This window comes from Diadema setosum, chromosome 7 (assembly GCF_964275005.1).
Source record: "Diadema setosum chromosome 7, eeDiaSeto1, whole genome shotgun sequence".
Lineage (NCBI taxonomy): Eukaryota > Metazoa > Echinodermata > Echinoidea > Diadematoida > Diadematidae > Diadema > Diadema setosum.
The window spans coordinates 27,066,484-27,087,156 of NC_092691.1; the positions used below are offsets into that span (position 1 = coordinate 27,066,484).

Genomic DNA, 20,673 nt, shown 5'->3' on the forward strand with positions numbered 1-20,673 from the left:
TGTTTTTTGTTCGAACGTTCTTGTAAAGTGCAATTTCACGCCTTGAGTTGAATTATTGATCATCACAGTAATATATTTCATCTCTACCAGTACATACCTACAAAAATTCACTATACGAAATATTTCTGGAGGATTCTTTTTTTCAGTTAACCAACAAGAAAAGAGCTGCATTTAGAGAAACTATATATCTAACTTTCTTTCCTATACTGCTCTATATTATGATAATCACTACACACCATAAACCCGCAATTTGAGTTAAATACTGATTACTTGCGTGTCTCCGATAAAACAACATTTCATTTTTAAGCTCATCACGCACTAAGGTTCCTAAGATACAATTTCCCTCGAAATTTATCAAAAAGCCTATCAGACGATGAATACAGGTAGTATTTTCAAAACTTCTTACTATAGTTATATTAGCGAGCAGCAGAAGACAGTTCTCATCGAATCCCACAGCATTATTTTGAATTGATTGTAATATCTTGTACCGAACTGCATATGATTTTTGTTAATATGTAGATGATCTAAAAATAAACAAAGAAACTTATCAGCATACATTGTCGTAGCAGTTGCTTTTACTTTTGTTCAGAACGTTAAAACCGTGGTAATTCTGGATCTACGAACACACTTTGGACAGCAATGGAAATAAAGAAGGGACTTCTTACCTTATAGCTGGGATTGCCATTTAAAAGATAGAGGATACAAAGAAGGATTTTATGTTCATTAAACCAAAAGAAGATTACATGTCGTAAAATTGCCTTCTTGCTGTCGGAAACTTTACCTCATAACTCGCTAATAGTTGTTCGGAGTATTTACCCTGACAAAAATATAACAACTTTACAGACTGACTCGAAATCAGCGTCATGACGCCTCCCTGTTCCCATGAACCAAACAACATAAGCACAAACAATGTAGACATATTTCGTGACGTCTGCAGATGGAATGTTCTAAATAGGTAAATCTACTTTGTGCATCAGTTAATAAGATCATTCCCCGCTCTAGAAGACATAACTCCTAAATCACATGCTTTCGTTTGCCATCAACGCGAAGCATATCTAAATAAAAGACATTAACTATATAAAACTTCCCTACATCATCGACCTGATGGTCGAATATACACAAAGATTCAAAAACCACAAAAAATCCATCCTTATCATGAACTACCACTGGAAGTGATTGTGACGTCATCTCAAATCCTGCGAAAGGTGAAATCACTTACGGCGCCTTTTTAACATTTAAGACCTGTGCAGCATAATAGGGCCTTTGTCTGGCTTCCATGCAAACTGAGAATCACTCAGGCCTCACTGATATTACCGCGCTGTGAGCGTTACACAAAGAAACTCCGTCCTGGTTACAGCCTACATCCACTGGCCTGTTGTCACAATAGAGCAAATCTTCGGTGTTCAAATAGTGTGTCTTGTACTGCCAGGCGTGCAATGACAAGTTGATTCAGCCTATTAACAAGAGCCTTACGCAAGCACGCATGATGCTAATAATTTGCACATATACACGCAAGCACACACAGATACACATACACAAGGAAGGAGCAAAATTAGACTTTCTGCCGTACATGATGTCAATTTTCACCCGTAATTATGGTATGGTACTACCAGTACAACTACATGTATATACAAAATACATGTAATTGTATGATATATATGCCACAATGAGTACTATATTTTATAAGAGGGAGTTGCCCAATTTATATTTCTTTCTCAACCTATTCTTGAAACGCCAATATAAATGTTTTCCGATGCATTTCTATATATCAATGATGAGTCATGCATGCACCAGTTCATTGTGCACGTAGCAGATATGCATTGAACCAGATGAAGCTGCACTTTAAAAAGGTGCCATTTAACGTCAATGAGAACAAGTAGTTTCTTCGTATTGAAGCAAATCTATTCCATACCTCAATATCACTGGCAAATTGATATGCTAAATTTGATTGAGGCATTGAAACAGTACTGCTGAAAGGCGTTTTGAATAATAATTTCATTCGTGTTTTTTTTCTTTTTTTTTTAGTGAAAACATTTTCTCTCATTCTCTTAGATCGTAGAAGTAAAAGTTTCACAACAAAACATATTCTTAAAGAGCAATTTCGGAACAGTGTAAAGTTACTCTGAAAAGAAAAAGTAAAATTTGATAAAAACAACAGTATTTTATTTAAAAGAAAAGAATCTGATAAGAATTAGGAAAGTTATGAAATTTTGAAGTTTTCCTAAATATCAGAAAACAGTTCTTGAACAGTCAAACAGAATATGCAAATGAGTGAGTTGATTTTTCATCGCTTCATAACGTGCCACATGGTTTTCATGTGCACAAAATCTTAAGATTCCCTCGGGTTTTCTGTTTGTTTGTTTGTTTGTTCAAACGCCATTATGTCCCAATTTCAAATCATATTATTTTGACTGATGACGATTCTGAAGTTATTCAGAGGGAATTAACATGTTTTACACTTTTGTTTTACACTTTTATAACAGAAAACAATTATTTCGTCTGTCTTGTTTGTACACAAACGATGATAAATGGTGAGGTGATGACATAATCAGCCTAATCATTTGCATATTCGTGTCAACTGTTTGAGAGAACCGTTTGGTAAAAATTAGAATAATTTCGCCATTTCATAACTTCTTTTATTTCCATTCCGATTTTAATAAGTTTTCACTGTAGTGCTAAAAAAAATGTAAAAAGAATCAATACATAATGTATTTCCTGCCGGATTAATGTTTCATTGGTACGAAAGTGCCCTTTCATCTAATGTTGATATTACAAATTATCATTCCTTGTTTAGTTCCCTTTAATACTCATGATTGCAAACTCTTTGTACATCATTCAACAAAATAGATCAAGCGTGTGCAGTTTATAACATAATTGCACCACTGTCTTTGCTAAATTCACTAATTATATTTTTTTTAATCACTTGAACGTGATAATCAAACTATAACGGTCGCTTCATTCCACGAGTCATTTTTAATGATGTCGCGGGATGCGCGATCTATGCTCGTATATCTTGATTTTACAGGTAGTCCACATTATTCGCATATATTCCGGATAGAGATTTGATACGACCACATAGGCCCGCAGTCTTCTTACTAGGGACTTTTCGCTTTTGATGGACAGTAGGGTCTCGTCCGATATCCAGAGGAAATGTCTGTGAACAATGGGATCTACATTGAGCTTCTTGAGACAGGTGCCAAGAAAGACGTCCTCCCAGGGAAACAGGGGTGTGGTGAGGGCCGCCTTGTAAGCCGCTGCTCCCAGATCCGTTGACATGATGTAGCCAGGCCCATTGAGGTAAGGCGGATAAGTAGGAGATGGGTAGTATTCTTCAGATATGTAATACTTGCTGGAAGTATTTCGGAACACCTTTGCTCCTATCAGGGCCTCGGCAGCCGTCCAATTGGATATGGTAGAGTTCTTAAAGATCCAGAGGAACCGACCCTGATTCAACATTGAGTCGTCGTCGATCTTCATCATAAAACTGGCGTGTCGACAGTGAAGCGTCATCCATTTCAACCCCATCACCGTCTTCAGAGTCAGGTTCGCGTAGCTGTCGACGAAGTCCTCCTGCACAATGTCTCCATACATTGCGGCCTCTTCGTCGATCAGCTTTTGGAGAGTGGCGTTTTTCGGAGTTCCGAGCAGGAAGACCGTGGTGAACGAACCGCGTTTGATGGCGGGCCATTCCTTCTCATTGCCGTAGGTTTCACGAACCACCAGCCGACGCTTGAAATTTCCTGGCGCGGTGACCACCATGAATATGATGAATACGGGCTTTACTTTTCCACTGGACAGAGTGCAGCGATGCTTAGGCAGATGAACGTAACGGTAATTGTGTTCGTCGACGCGCTCGTCGATGTACCGTTTCGCTTTAATTTCCGGAACTGCTCGCTGGTTAGCCGCGTTCTCGTTTTCCTTCTGGACAGCCTCGTCATCCTCTGCCTCGCTTTCCTCGTCACCATCGTTCATCAGGTCCCCATCATCGGACTTGGTTTTTTTAATGATTGCATTCTCCATCTTTGCCTCGGCCACATTGTCTTCCCTCAAATGTCCTTTTCCCATTTCACGGTGGTTCGTTGCCTCATGGTTATCATTTCCACGCGAAAGGTCTATCAAAGCCCTATCATCCAGACCGCTGGCCATTGTGCTGATAGGAACGTTCACGATATCGTTCTCCGCGTCCATCAGCAACATCAAGGTGTCGTTGAGTCTGCCCACGACAGCGCTGTCGGGCAGGAGCCCGAGCCGGGCAAACGTCCGTATCGTCTTATTGGCCGACAACTCGCGATTGGTTATGCTCCAGAGGACGAGACGACGTCGATGGAGCTCGCGGGAGTATTCGGCATTCGAACTGCAGTGGAGGTAGAGCAACCCGTAGATGGCAAGGGGTACGAGGAGGAAGAGCCATGATATACGCACGAGATTGGATCGAGCTATCATCGACATCTTGTAAGGACCTGAAAAATAAAGAGATGTTGGCATACAAGTTGTGAGCTTTGATGCGTCTGCTTCATTTGTTTTCTTGTCAGAAATCGTATTTGGAGTTACTGCTACTACACTACTTCAACCGTATATTCTTTTTTTTAAAATAAATCATAACTCTTCCTAGCTGAAATAATAAGTAGAATAATTCCGAGTATTACGCTTCATTCCTCATTAATCATCCTTTCGACAAATTAATCGCGTTTTCATCACCTGTCAACGCACAGCAGATATAACTTGGCTTTATTTTCAAAGATAGATCATACATGACTGTGACGACACAACAACCACACTTGACTATCTTTACTATGTAAATCGTAGGGGGATATGAGAAAATAAATTGAAGAAGTTAAGGGGAAGGATCATTACTTGTTGATTTCGGACTTTCCATTTTCATCAAATACAACTTTAGGATCATACGGTTGTGTATTTACACAGCTAATTGTTATATACATGTACATACTGTACACTCGGAAAAAAACAACAAAAAAGTGAACTCTTTTTCCAGGTCATGTTTTTCATACACTGTAGAAGGTTTGATAAAAATTAATGTATCACATGTATATACCCTTTTTAAGCTACTTTATTACCTATCAACCTTGGGGTCAATACAAAGGGTGAAATTTATGCATGAGTGAGCACATTCATTTTTGTCCTACAAGGTATAAAAACGAAATTTGCAAAAATGGACATGTTGTCATTCATGTGCAAATGCCCTTGAAAATTACAATAATAACAAATGACCAATTTAAAACAATGAGAGATATGAATGAAATAGCGAAAATACGTTTTTGTTCTCTTGTACCTTTTCATAGCTTCAAACTAAAACTAAAACACCAAAGAGTGAAACTAGAGGGGGGCATAAGAATTTTCCGTATAGCCTCAAACACAACACATCGGGAAACGAAAGAGAGGGCATAAGAATTTTCTGTCAACATCAACTTCAAATGGCATAGGGAGTTCGGCCATAAAGGTAATTAATATGATAAAATTTCATTATTTCATTTCTTTTAATTTACGAATATAGTAATTCATGAGGCAAAATCAAGAGCCAAATATAGTTTGCAGATTTCCTAGTTTACACCATAATAACATTTCAAATTTCTAACATTTTTGTAAATATCACTCCTTTTCTAATGCCATTTTGAATTTGGATTTGACAGAAGATTCATAATTTTCCTCTATTATTTTTAAGCTTTCTTTGTCTTCATGGCTACAAAGACATTATACAGACCATAGATTTATTTTCGCAAAAAAAAAAAAAATGTTTCTTACTTCGTTAAATTTGTCTTTTGTTCTCATTCTTATGTAGTAGAGCACTTACTCAGGAATGTCAACTCGTTCATTATTGCAATCTTTACTTCTCTGCCTTGGAAGAGAAAAACGAATGTGTTTACCAATGTGTAAAGTTTCACTTTTTATTGACCTACCAGGCTGATAGTCAATTGAATTACCTTTCGAATGGTATCTGTTATACATTAAATTCTAGCCAAATATTCTATGAGAAACATGAGAGTGACAAGGTGTTTACTTTCTTTTTTTTTCTTTGCTGAGAATATATATAGATATATAGATATAGATATATATATATATATATATATATATATATATATATATCATATATATATATATATATATATATATCTCATATATAAATATATATATATATATATATATATATGCATGTATACATATACGTAAATATACAGTATATAGATAAACTATACATAAATCCGTGGATGTTTGCAAAATGTGATACTCTATCCTAGTATGAATAATTACGATCTCGAAACGAACACTGTGATATGCAAGAGTTCCATGTACCCCCGCAAAAATCTCTATGAAGTTTTCTTTTTCTTCACACTATACACACTTCCAACTTTTTGCACAATGTACCATGTCTTTCAAGATTCACCACGATCATGTCAATATCACACTTCCAGTGTATATAACCCCGGTTGAATATTTCAGCAGACACGATCACCTAGGAAGTTCCAACAGCAACCATCGACGCTTACAAATACTCTTTCTACTCCTGTACAATCAGAACCTGGAACCACCTACAAAATGTACCTCTCTTTGCAGTCACAGCACCATCAACTGCTGCTTTCCAGGAGGCCGCCCTACCTATCATCAAGGGATGCACCCTCCTGTGTGTTCCAGGCTACTCAAAACCCAGCCCTGGATTTTACTTGCACATTCACCTTTTTTTTTAATGTACATATTATTTCGTTCGTTGTAACCTACTCTACTTCTAACATTGTCATCTATACTGACGCACGCCCATCCCAGTTTGGCTTCATGGACAAGCTGCTATCGGGATTATTATCTTCAAGATTCAAGATTCCTGTAAAACGATCCATTCAGCAACTATACCTACGCTTTCTAATTCAATCATAATACACTTGTATATAAATGTAATAGAAATACATGTACCACAGAAAAGATCAATGTGTGTAACACACACATACACACACACATAATACATATGTATCCACTGTATTATATATATGTGTTTATATGCGTATATATATATATATATATATCCAACATGATTTCTCTGGTGGTGATCGATATCATTCACTGTCTCTTTCTCTCTCTCTAGATATATCATATCATCATCTTCGAAGTGTATGTTCGTTTTCCTCACTCGCCTACTCGCCATAACACCTCTTCCCAGTGCACATTTCCACATGATGAGATATCAGGATCCGCTCTTATCATCGCCACTTAATCGTAAAGATGAGAGCGCGGGATATACATTCATGTAGATCACATTGAATCGTTTTAGTCACTTACCAGATAGATCACGCCAATAACATGAAATGTAGACTTCTGGCAGAGTTGTAGTCGCTGCGACTCTAGCGCATAGTTGTCCGTGTAGCTGTCTTGTAACCTTGCTCCTAGAAAAGGCCGACTTATAAAAGAATGCCCTGGATAATACTGCTCTCTTCGTACCTCCGTCCGCTCCGACTAGCACTAAAAATTTGTCACAAAAATGCAGATATTATGTCCTTACATATGAACGTTCACCTTCTGCAAAGCCTTGAAGGAAGCAAGAAAGAATTAAAAAAGGAAAAATTTTCCGTATCATCAGGCTTTTTCGATTCTTGAATGAACACCCAGAAGAAATACTACGCATGATCGTCGCTAAAAATAAGATAAGATAGCGCCCTATAAACGACACGGGCACAAAAATGCGCAGTTGTGCGTAGAGTCTTTGTCATAGGCCAGGTTGGTATAATACCCCTTGGAATGACACCAGAGAGAGAGAGAGAGCACTTACGGAATGAGTGAATTCTCATTCCCGCAGACATTACAATAGAGGAAAGTCGTTCGTCATTACGTAACAGGCTAAATCACTAGACCCAATCATTTACCTCCCCCATGAATGCAAAGGGACAACTCCAAACACAGGACGAGATTGTATTTTGACATACTCTATCTCGGGTCTTTTTCTTTGACACGTCTTCCACAGTATCCTCTGACCCACGGACGAATCTTACAATGATTACAGGCAAAGTTGCAACGACACTGTTTACTTTGAATAATATATTTGGGTTTCTTTCCCGGTGGTCAATCTTCTCAAATGTACGCAATTTTCACCCTTTGGTGATTAACGAATAGGACACCAACGATCAATAATACCAACACAGCGGAAATATAAAAAAGGCTTCTATTCACGATTCTGTCCTTTCATTTTACCACCTCCTTGGGATTGTGTTTATTGGCATGCGTTTTTGTTTATAGCAGTAACGCTCGAATATTACGAGAGGATTTTGATGAAATATTAACAATAGGTTCGCCCTGTGACAAAAGGAACAGGATATTGTGACTTTTCTTTTAGCGTGTTTGGTGACTGGGATTATGATTCTTTTACACGATTTCTGTTTTAGCTTCGGGTACTCTGACTGCCGATTGGCATAGAAAACAACGGTTCACGGCGTTGTAAACACTGTCCCAAATCCCTGACACAGAAAGAGATAAAGAATGCAGTTTATGGCATAGTTGTCCTTCCAAGAGCCTCCACACTTCTCCCCACTTCCATGAGTTTGCATAGCGTGGCGATTCTCTCATGTCTTTGCTTTTTTGTTGATGTCTCCGCCAAGAAGTATCGCAGGAGGCATTATGTTTTCGAGTTGTGCGTCCATCCGTCCTTCGGTCGATCCGCCCATAATCGATTTGAGCTATAAGGTATCGACATGAAACTTGGCACGAAACTGAAGGTCAAAGGTCATATAAGTCAAGATCAACTAGTACAATTTCATGATTTCCCCTATATCTCTACGATGCCGGAAGATATTTTCATTAAACTTTGGTGTATGAATGTATTGCTAAGTAAAATATTCTGTGGATAAAGTTTGAGGCCATGAGGTCAAAGACCAAAGGTCAAGTGAAAATGATAAAATCATAATTTCAATTTTTCCTCATTTTCAGATATTGCTCTATTTTAGATAATTACTTCATAAAACTTCATACATATACATGAGCTGCCTGACAATGATTCTCATGGGAGATATTGGATCATGAGGTTAATAAGCTCAATGGTCAAAGGTTAGGTTACCTCTTAAGGTGAAGTAACACTATTTTCTCCGTACAGAGATGTACCTTAGAAATGATTTAATGTGTACACTTTATTAAACTTGCATATTCTGGATAACGATTATGTAAGGAAAGATTTGGGCCATGTGGTCAAACGTTAAGAGAAAATGCTGCAAGTTCACTGCCTTTGTCTATGTTTCGAAAAATGGTTCAAAATATTTTCATGAAAATTGGTGTGTACAGTGTTATCATTTGCTAATCTTCAAACCATTGTCTGGTATTGCCAAGATATTCTGAAGACCTCTTGAGAGAAAAGTACGAAATAGTGGAGGCATAACAGTCGCCCTAGCGACGTTTATTTCTAGTTGCAAATAGATTACTGGCAATAGACGCTGAACGTGATGGTTCAGATTACCATGTGACGGGCACATTCAATACGTCCACATCGCAAGAAGGGCACTGCGCACAACACTATATATTGACTATCATACATAACAAGTGAAAGTTGTTTTTTTTCCAAATCATTCCGCATTTCTTTAACACTTATTGTCTCGCGCACATACTCCACAAGACGCACGAGCATGTTTTACTTTCCGTTCATATTATTTCTCGTGTAATTAATCTACATAATATACACAAGAAATTCCTGCTTTGACCAAGATCTCTCTATTTTTAGTCTTTTCAAAACACGGATAACTGCAAGGTAAAACAAATACACATGAATATGTATCTTTATCTATTTATGAATTTATTTTGTACATAATATGCATAAAATAAATGAATACATGATGACATACATGTGAATTCCAAAAGTTTTGTAACTTTATTAACAACACATTCAAAATTCAGTTTGTTATTATCATTTTCGGATATCATTGCGAAAGTATCTGTTATCAATTATAGTATAAATGATCCCCTATGTAAAAATGTAAATATGTACATATAAAAATTCTTCTGTGAATATTGCAAATACGTTATATTATAATCTATATTAATGAAAGGACTGGCCTCGACTAGCCTGCACGCTACTGCCAGTTCTTTTTTTTTTTTGCCAATCTATTTTTCAACTATTCATTGTTGTGACTTTGTTGACGATGTTTGTTTGTTTTGTAGATAAATTTAATTTCATTTAATTTAATTTAATTTAATTTAATTTCATTTCATTTCATTTCATTTTGTTGATATTGTTATCATCATCATCCTCATATAATCTCATCACAGCCCAAAATTACAATAATATTACTTCCTCGTTTTAACTCGAGACATAAAAAATATGAACTAAGTTTAGTTTAATCATTTTCCAGCGTCATCGCAGAATTGTTGTGATTTATTTCAATCCAAGGGTTTCTCAGCGACTCGTATGTACCCATCTTCGTCTTAAAGTGTCCTTTTTAGAGAAAGGAAAACGCATTCAAATGCAATGTGTAAAGTGTTGTGTTGTGTTTTGTTTTGTTGGAAGGAGAACGTTTTTTTTTTTTTTTTTTTTTTGCCGTTTTGTTTGAAGTAGAAATTTTGTTGGAAGGAGAAGGTTTTTTTTTCCGAAGCGCGCGCGCGCGCGCGCGCGCGCACACACACACACACACATACTCGCACTTATTCTCTCCGATCTTCAGCTTAAAGTAACTTGTGAAATGTAAATGCGTGTGGACTTATGTTGATTCATGGTACCCTGATCATCACTTATGTGGCCAAATCAATACCTAACTGCGTGCCAAGTATTTTATTATACATAAATCTTCATATGATATATTATATATGTGTGTATTCAGATTACTTGGATAATCCCACAAAAATAAATAATTCTCTAGTCCAAGATCCTGTATATGACATCATCTGTCAATTATTGCCTAAGTATACTTATGTGATTAACGAAAAAGATCTGAATGTCCCTTTCCCAAGACTGCATTGCTAATAATTATGATTATAACCAACAAAATATAATACAGTAAAACATGCGAGTAATAGTCAGTCTATGGAAAACGTACTCTTTTGTTAATCATATTGGTACTTCAGCATTGATTGACCAATGATGTCACTGACAAAATCTTTGCTTGGACGTTTTTTGTAGGCATATCGAAGTAATTAGAAGAATATTTGAAAAAAATATGAATATATGGCACATACTTAAGTATTTTTTTTTTTGGCCTGATTATATGTGATGATCAAGTTATCATCAATCAATAAAAGGCAACATCATTTGCATCACATAGACCCTTTAACGCACATAGACGATTTTAGTATTTTCGTTCATTTTCTTCAGCTGTAATCGCTTTCTTCCATATAGGCGCTAGGTATGCATTGATTTCACAGAGACTCAGAAATTCTTAAAAGAGGAATTGTTCTCTGAAATGTAGAAAGAAGCTATAAGGAACTTATTCACAGATGTTTAATTCACGGGTGGCTGCTGGGCGTCCAACGCCGGATCTCGCGGAATCTTTTGTTGCGCGCGCTTTCCATACAATACTAGTACCCTCTTTCTGTTTTTACATCACTGGGTTGTTCAGTCGGTGAGCTGCCCAACTCCTCCAGCTATATCATTCTAGTACTGACTGGTGGCATGTTCGGTCGTGTTTCCGCCAACACAAAGCTACATGAGTGCGAGCGGCGTGCAGTGAGAGCCAGTAGGTACGGCGGAATGGATTCACTGATTCACTGATTTTTCTTCATCTCCTCCGTGATTTTTCGTCGTGGTCCTCGGATATTTTCCTATCTAGACTAGATCTACGTGACCTCACATCCTTATATATATTGCTACGGTCGGTCAAACACCCTTGGCAGACACGACATGTGCAGATGTTACATTTTTTCGTTAAAAGTATCCTTCGGACTTCAGTACGAAGTGGTGAGTGCCTTTTGGTTCGGTAGGTAGCTATATCATTAATGTTACTGTCATGACCCAACAATGTCTTAATTTGGGCTAAATTCAATCTTTCCAACGTGTGAATGTGTCTGTGTGTGTGTGTGGGTGGAATGAACAAAATCACTAACTTTGGCGTAGTGTGTGTGTCTGAATGTGTGTGTGTGGTGGAATGAACAAAATCACCAACTTTGGCGTAGTTGTTATCATTGGAAATGGGTGCTCTATGAAAGAAAGGTACATCTATTACAGGTTTAACACAAACACACGCACGCACACACACACACATACATACACACACACACACACACACACACACACACCAACGATGACGAACCCTTGTTACTCCTTAACTGTATCGTCATCGTCCGAAACATTACTAGGCCTGCCTATCGCCACACGTTTCTTCCTCTATCACTCCTGATAAAGTCCAATGGGCCCATGATCTGGTGAATAATCAGTAAAATATTGCCTATAAATGGCTGGAAATATCATTTCCGGCCACGTATCATATTTTGGTTAATGTTGTGAGGGTATGAGAATAAAAACTCTTACCTGGAGTTACAATAGAATTATGAAGTAATTGTGTTCCTATATTTTTAGGGTCATAATCGGGCTGTTTCACTCACTCTATTTATGGGAGTAAGTATGGTTTCTCATTAGAATCCCTCGTTTAACCAATTTCAAAGTGAAATATCAATTTTATACATTAAATTAACTTAGAAGAAAACACGAACTATCCGGTTTTCCCCTACACACATCACTGGTATTGCCGGCAGGTTCTTTTAATCCAGTCAGGGAGGTGGAAGAGAGACCTTCCACCTCCGTGATCTAGTTTTTCCTTTATCATTAAAATATCAATTTTCCCGATGCGATTTCTCACTTATATCTTGGATCATATCTTTTCCATGTTATACGAATCCCTAGGGATAACCACAGTTTGTTAAGAAGTGTTGGGAAATTTTACCTGGCATTTGTCATTTCCTTCATCGAACTCCTGCCTGTAGGGCATGTATGGTCATGAACCAATTCGGCTTGTTTACGTGGAGGATGCTATTATAATATAAGAGCAGAGGGACAGCTACGTTCCCCTTCTATTTGCCATTCTAGAAAAGATCTTTTGTTCCGCTCTGGTGTGCCTCCTTCAACAATGCCTAATAGTACTCCCTGCCGAGTGTGTGGGTGGCCGGGCGTTTGGAGGAGACGATTTTCTTTATCGATTAAAAAGAGATAATGGACATATAAGGCGCGGTCAGACTGGCCAAAGATCGCGAAGTTTAAGATCGCGATCTTTAAGATCTCGAAGTTTTGCCAGTGTGACCGCAAACTTCCCGCGAAACTTCCCGCGAAACTTCTCGATCTGTTTGCGGGCGGTGCCTCCGAAGCGCGAGGCCATTGTCATGTACAGATGTGCATTGTTACGTCACAATCACTCGCCATCGGACGGCGCACTCTTGCTTGCGCGCGTACCAATGGCCCAAACTTCGCGATCTTAAACTTCTCGATCTTTTGCCAGTCTGACCGCGCCTAGCCAATATCTCTCAAACAGCCTTGATGTAAGATGACTATATATTTTCGTAGAAGGTGTAAGCCATCCTAAAAGCCCAATATGCACCGACATCATGATGCCGTTTTCTTTCGAAATGCCCAGTTATCACCTGCTTGTTGGATCAGTGACACCATGTGTCATCATGCACACCATGTGTGCAGTTGCATTATTTCGCGTTTTGATTGGGTCTAGCAAATCTAATGAGGAAATGCATAGTCATAGGAGGGTATAATCGTTGTCTAACGAGTCACTAATGCAAATTAGAATTCAATACATTTATGTGTATTCGGAGGCGCAGGAAGTAATGACACTCGTTAAACGTTAATTCTACTTGATATGCGTATTGTTTGCAGGAAATAAGGGGTCATTGCAGTCAGTTGAATTGAACTTAATAAATCGGATTGTGCGTTTTGGTACGGTTACATTTACAGGCTGTGGGTGACTTATTTCTGGTCCGCATTCTGTGGGTGATTTATTTCTGGTCCGCATTCTGTGGGTGACTTATTTCTGGTCCGCATTCTGTGGGTGACTTATTTCTGGTCCGCATTCTGTGGGTGACTTATTTCTAGTCAGCATTCTGTGGGTGACTTATTTCTAGTCAGCATTCTGTGGGTGACTTATTTCTAGTCAGCATTCTGTGGGTGACCTATTTCTAGTCAGTATTCAGTGGGTGACTTATTTCTAGTCAGTATTCTGTGGGTGACTTATTTCTAGTCCTCATTGGAGTGTATTGGCATACAGTATATAGGTGGTCCCCCCCCCCCCGAAAGTCTGTCCTCAGCTACAAATCCAAAGATATCCGATGCAACCCCCAAAGCACATACGCACACGCGCGCACACACATACACACACACACACACACACACAACACAAAACACACACACAAAAAAAAGAAAAACAGAATCACAGAGAAAAACCAAAACAGAAAGTTCTTTACCAGTGTCTTATGACAATAATGGCGTCCCACTGTGGCCTATCGTATTCAGCAATCTGACGTAAGTCCGGATCGTTCCTTCATGATTCCTTCTACGTATGAATCATGATGTTGCCACCAGGCCTAGCTGGATGCCTGCGAATTGTATTATTTGGAGAGAGGGACGTTCAATAAACCCTGAACAATTAAACTATGTTCCAACTTTTCGTACTTTAGAAGGTTTTAAACTGGACGTTGCAGCGAAAGTCTAATTCCAAAAATCACAGCTTACACAGTACCCAAATCTTGTGTCAGGCACACATTCCACAGTTTTGGAGCAATTAATAGCCAAAGTATTATCGCGTGATGCCCCCACTCATTATAATGAATCTGAATAAACACGAATCCGCAGTATGGAAATTGTGTACGCCAAAAGAATTGAATATTGCAACATAGGTGAATCGTTTCCGTTTTCAGACATAGTGTGCCTATAGATCTGGACAGTAGGTTCCATCCGAGAAATTTTCAAAACATGCGTCTGCTCATAGAGTATATACCAACCCATCCAACCAGCAAGGACGTTCGTGTGAGACGAGGAAACGACCTCAATTTAATGTACCGAGCAGAACAACACCACACCACGACCTTGCCTCGACATGCTAATGAAAAGACGAAAAGTTGGCAAAGGGCTTACATTAGAACGCGCACGTGCCAATGGATTTTATGCTTGTTATACACTCGCAGATTTCTCTTAATACGAAGCAGATTTCTCTTCATACGAAACATTTTTGATGATCCTTGCTATGGTCAGGTGGTCAACCATACACAGCAATGTACTTGTTCCAGATTCTTAGAGATGTCCCCTTGAAGGATGGAAAGTGGTTCATGGTTTTGACCCCCAATCACGGATTTTTGGAAGCTTAGGGAAGCCAACAAAGTGACCCTCTATCGAGGTTTTTGGACGGGAAGCTATAGCAAAGAAGCATAACGTACTTGTGTAGTGCATTTGACGAAATGTCCTGGGAAGAGTAAGCCGGCCTGGCATGCTTTGCAGCAAGACATGCACGTTATTACACTGCAAAAAATCGGGTGTTAAATATGAAACACCGAGCTGGTGTTAAGTTTTTGGTGCTCATTTGTGGTGTTAAATTGACACCTTCGGGTGTCACTTCAAAATATAAAACTAAAGTTTTTAGATAGGTAATTTGTTACTGTTTTTCTTATTGATTTTGAACGTGAACAGGAACTTTCCGATAAAGTATTGATTAAAAAAAAAGTAAACACATTTACTTACACCACAGTAACACCAGTAGGTGCGGTCTCATATTGAAGCTGGGCTGGTGTTATACCATTGGCATTAACATCAGCAATATCAAATCAACACCAAGTAGTGTCATTGTTGAATTAACACCAGCGCAGTGTCAAAATATCACCAGCTACAGTGTCAAATTAATACCAGAAAGGGCCAGATGAACACTTTTCAACACCATCAAAATGTACTTTCTATATCTGTCGGTGTGGTCCTCTATTGACACTTGATCGGTGTTAGATTTAACACCAATGGTGTTCAATCTAACACCGCTCTTTTTACAGTGTATAAGCAGTTTAGAGATCTGGCAAACACCAAGAAGCCTCACTACCCCTATTTCGGAATTTTGTCCTGGGGTTTGAAACTTATCCTATTTTGAACCCAATTTCATACTTACCTCGGAAAAATTTTGAAAATTACCCCTAATCCAAAATGATTTCGGGAAAAATTCTAAAATGCCCCCAATTTCAACGGTTTTCCCCTTGACTTGAGCACCTGAAATAAACCCCTTTCCCGAAAAGTCGGGAATGCGCCCACGGTAGATGATCACCTGAGTGGGGGAGGGGGGGGGGGGGGGGCTTATAATACAAACTACATGCTGAGGTGTAATAAAAGCTGATGAAATTGATGTAGTGTGGCACAGCAGTTATTCATTCGTCCAGTGTGACGTATTTTCTTTTCAAATCATTTGAACTGGAGAATTTACAAAAAAGAAAATGCGATAGCCAAGTATCTCGGAGAATAGGCGTGATGTAATACAGACTGAAAATAAGCATACCCTTCACTTTTAGCTTTCATAATAAACGCAAAGGAAATGAAAGAAAGAAAAAACAAAAACAAAGCTTATCGGCTCATGGCATTTGAAAACATTTCATAAGACGAAGTACCTATCAAATAAAAATGATTTTGCTTTAACTAATAAGGACTCATCAGAATGGTTGTAAGCTATTAATATGTCGAAAAATAAGACATGGAGATATAAGATATAATAGAGAAGGCGTTAAATTTAGTAGAAAATAGTTGCGAAACGAAACTTAGTTTCTCATTGCCTTCCATTACCCTGTTAAATAACATGCTCCCGTGCATAATACATTAGAACATGATTTTTTTTTTCAAAGAAACATTTTATTTGACGATTCCCAAAGCAGGGACAAGTAGACAGGTATCGTTCAGAATATAAAATTTAGCTTTTACATGATGGAATGAAATTTATACATGAGCAATGGCATGGCGTTGTGAATAGATAATAAGCGACGTTAAAGTTAGTTTGTACATGTCTCCTATTTGTTCAAATACGCTTATACTATAGTTTTATCTTGTCGAGAAGAAATTAGGTCTATGCGTCAAACTAATAATAGTATTGTAACCACCTTTGAAGAAATGTCGGTGTTTATGTTACGTGAATTTTACCTCACGCCTATACTTCCACGTAAAAACAGCAAGACAAATACCCCGTATACATGCAAGCACTACCAGTGACTACCAGTAAGCGAGTGTTTTGAATAAACTTGATACCACGCGCCTTTCATTGTGCACACAGATATACGCAAAATGCAGATTTTCTCTATCGACCATCGCCCATACGGATTACAATATCACATGTTTTTCATTGTAAATCTGAAGTAGGATTTTATATCAGATTTGACAAGCACAATTACATTTCATTTATCATCATTATTATTACACTCCTTATTCGCTTTATAAAAAGCACATAATCATTTTTTTTTTCATACAATAAGATACTTCGTAAAAACGTGCAGATACACAAGTGCAAACAATGTATTCATAAAAAACCCCTGAGAATTAAAAAGGAGCGGTAAGTGATATTTGCAATCTATTCGATTTCATTCTGGTAAAAAGCAATGGAACACCGTAAACTTAGGCTGTGTAAGAAGATATAGCAAGTGAAGACGGAGTCGACTTGTTTGTCAATGACTAGAGAATGATTTTTTTTTTTTTTTTTTAAGCAAGTGATTTTCAGTGTGGAGGATTTAGCGTATATAATATATATAATTTGATGGCCTTACAATAGCATATATTAAGGGGCGTTATCCCGACGTTTGCACTTTGCTGATCATGGTTCTAATATTCTTATCTCCTCAGCATCCTCTTCTTATCCGCTGCGATGAGAGACCACAAATTGTGAGGAGGCGAAAACAGATGAGTGGATGAAGCCACACACGTCATCTCCTGGACATCTTAGTCGTTCGGCCAGTGGTCACTCCAGAAGGTGAACTAATCCACGCAGTTAAGAAAAATGGCGTCACGGTTCGTCTGCAATAGATTGTAAAGCGCACACTGCCATGTGAAAACAGGTTTTGTGTAAACCATGGAGTTTTAAGACTTACTTCAATCTGAAAAAAGTAGCAGAAATCGCACAGTCGTGGGAAGTCGTTTGATGAATGCCCAGCTTGCATCGCAGCAGTGTTTTGTACGAGACTTTATCTACAGGAGCTTCTTATTGTCATTTTTGACCCCCCCCCCCTCCCCGCGGGGGAAAAATTGGAAAAATTGGAGTGGTGGTAAAAATCGCGAAGTTTCCCCCTCTTGACTGCATTTAGATACACATTGCAAAGGTTGTTGCGCAGCCATGCCGCGTATCAGTTTAACTCGCATCATTTTACCATTTGCCATGGGAGCAATCTGCACCTATGCCTTGTTGATAATGAGCAGCGTGCCCGCACTCTCCCGAAGCCAGTCCGGTTTCATCCGGGGCCTTCCGGATATGCCCGACGAGGAGCGGATCGACCGGGGCTTCGAGAGGATTCAACGACGCAACAGACGCGCGGGTCGCGTGCGCCAATCCAAGATGGATATCTTCGACAAAGTGCGGCTTATGCACAAACGGGCCTCGCTGCACGACATAGATTTCGACGTGACCAAACTCGAGAAGTACGAGAAAATGATATTTGATAACGAGAACCGCGCTTTTGCTCGAAGAGAACCAGATCGTACGATAGAAGGCACAAATTCGTCGAAGGAAAGAAATGATTACCCCAAAACGGAAATGAAAGGTAATGATGGGATTGATTCACAAGATGATATGAAAGGGAAGATAGCTGACTTAATGTTGACATATAACAAGGAAATAACAATACCAAAGAGTGAGCATTATGTTGACGAGCCAATAGACGCTCACAATTATAAATACATCCACAATCCAGACGTGTGTTCGAAAGGGGACGGAAGGCGACTCAAAGTTCTCGTCATCTTCATGGTCACAACGGCTCCTAAAAATATCGAACGTCGGAACCTAATACGCCAGACTTACGGCAACAGACGGAACTGGCCAATTCTGAGCCGGGGTACCTTCCGGGTGGTGTTCTTGCTGGGTGCTGTCAGACAGCCGTCACTGCAAGCTCAGCTGGACATGGAAGCAGCAACGCACGGCGACATCGTACAGGAGGACTTCGTGGACAGCTACGCCAACCTGACCCTGAAGACGGTGATGGGCCTGAAGTGGGTGGCTTCCCGATGCCGACAGGCCACGTTCACGATGAAGATCGACGACGACTCGATGATCCACCAGAATCGGTTGCTGAGGCTCCTGAAGAATGCGACCACTAGAAACTTCACCGCGGCAGAAGCCCTTATCGCCGCCCCGGTACATCGCAACACCAGCAGCAAATACTACATCTCCGAGAAGTACTTCCCAGCTCCAACATACCCGCCTTACCTCAACGGCCCCGGCTACATCCTCTCCACGGACCTAGTGGAGGGCCTGCTCAGAGAGGCAACGACCACGCCCCTATTTCCCTGGGAGGACGTGTTTTTGGGCCTCTGTCTCAAAAAACTCGGCGTCGTTCCGAAAGAATATCATGATTTCATTCTCATCATCGCAGAGCATTCGCAGATCAGGGACAAAACGGAGGCGGCGAAACTTTTCCGGTATTACACAGTCGTTTCTAACCTCGATCTCGAGTACATGACGCTCATGTTTGACACATGTCGGTTCAAAATTAAGTCGTCATGACCCGAATATTTTGGTCATGTCATATTGTGTGCTTGTCCACCCGAGTCAAATTTAGGTCGCCATATGATTTTTTTGTAGAGTAAGCACAGTTTAGATTTAATTATTGTCTTCAAACGAAAAAAATGTACAAATTCTATTGTATTCATTATTGACGTTTTCAACGTAAGAGAAATTTGCTTTATTTTGGTCACAGAGTGTGTTATATCAAGTATTTCGTTACATTTGTTCTGTTTATACGTATTTCCAAAGTACATTTGTACTCTGACAAGATTTGATTTCAGCTTTATCCTTCCGGCTTTTCGGATTTTCGGATTTTCATGTAAAGCAACTGCAGTCATTACCAAACATGTTCGTTGTTATGTAAGTCTATGATTCAATCTACAGTATTTTGTCTGAATTGGGTTTCAGGAGGTGAGGCTATTTTCGTGACTTATTTTTTACAAACTTGTATTCATTTATTTTGGTTATTTTTCACCGAGATCAGAAGTTACACATGACAAGTTGGGTTAATGCTAACCGCAGCTAACGTATCAGACGGCCATAAACATGCGTTACTTTGATTGGTCCTATATACAGTGCGATTGACAATCAACCCATTTATCAAGCCATATGCGATTGACTCTCGACATTTGATTCATAATCTGAGTCTATTCCAAAAGTTTCATTGCCAGTTTCAATCGTAAGGTTAGTTGTCGTGTCAAGTTTGTGTTACGTTGCTATCAGGTTAACATTTGAAATGGGAAGTCGTTCAAAAATGCTTTGTTTTTTGTTTTTGTTTTTTAGCAGAGCAACTCAGTATGAATTCGGTATGAATGGCGCGAGATTACGTAGGGTCAATACGGCGTTCGTTCAGGGTTTCATTCACCGACGTCTTTACGCAGTCATATCGCGACCTAACTGAAATAAGTTTGTTTTAACGATTCACCTTTCTTGTGACCATCTACCATTCATCAAGCAAATGAAATCCGAAACAAACGTTTACTTCTCAATAATTTCTTTAGTGATAATTTATATCATTGTTGTACTGTGTATTGGATTCGACGAA

The 20,673-nt window shown here is 39.0% G+C and overlaps 2 protein-coding genes across 2 annotated transcripts; one reads left to right on the forward strand and one right to left on the reverse strand.

Annotated features, from left to right (window-relative positions):
• Positions 1-2,973: 2,973 nt before the first annotated feature.
• LOC140231153 (beta-1,3-galactosyltransferase 1-like) lies at positions 2,974-4,449 on the reverse strand. Its single transcript, XM_072311303.1, has one exon. The coding sequence runs from the start codon at positions 4,447-4,449 to the stop codon at positions 2,974-2,976; it is 1,476 nt and encodes a 491-aa protein (XP_072167404.1).
• Positions 4,450-18,165: 13,716 nt separating this feature from the next.
• On the forward strand, positions 18,166-20,024 carry LOC140230796 (N-acetyllactosaminide beta-1,3-N-acetylglucosaminyltransferase 4-like). Its single transcript, XM_072310933.1, has one exon. It carries the CDS (start codon positions 18,246-18,248, stop codon positions 19,626-19,628), a length of 1,383 nt encoding a protein of 460 aa, XP_072167034.1. The 5' UTR covers positions 18,166-18,245; the 3' UTR covers positions 19,629-20,024.
• Positions 20,025-20,673: the final 649 nt, after the last annotated feature.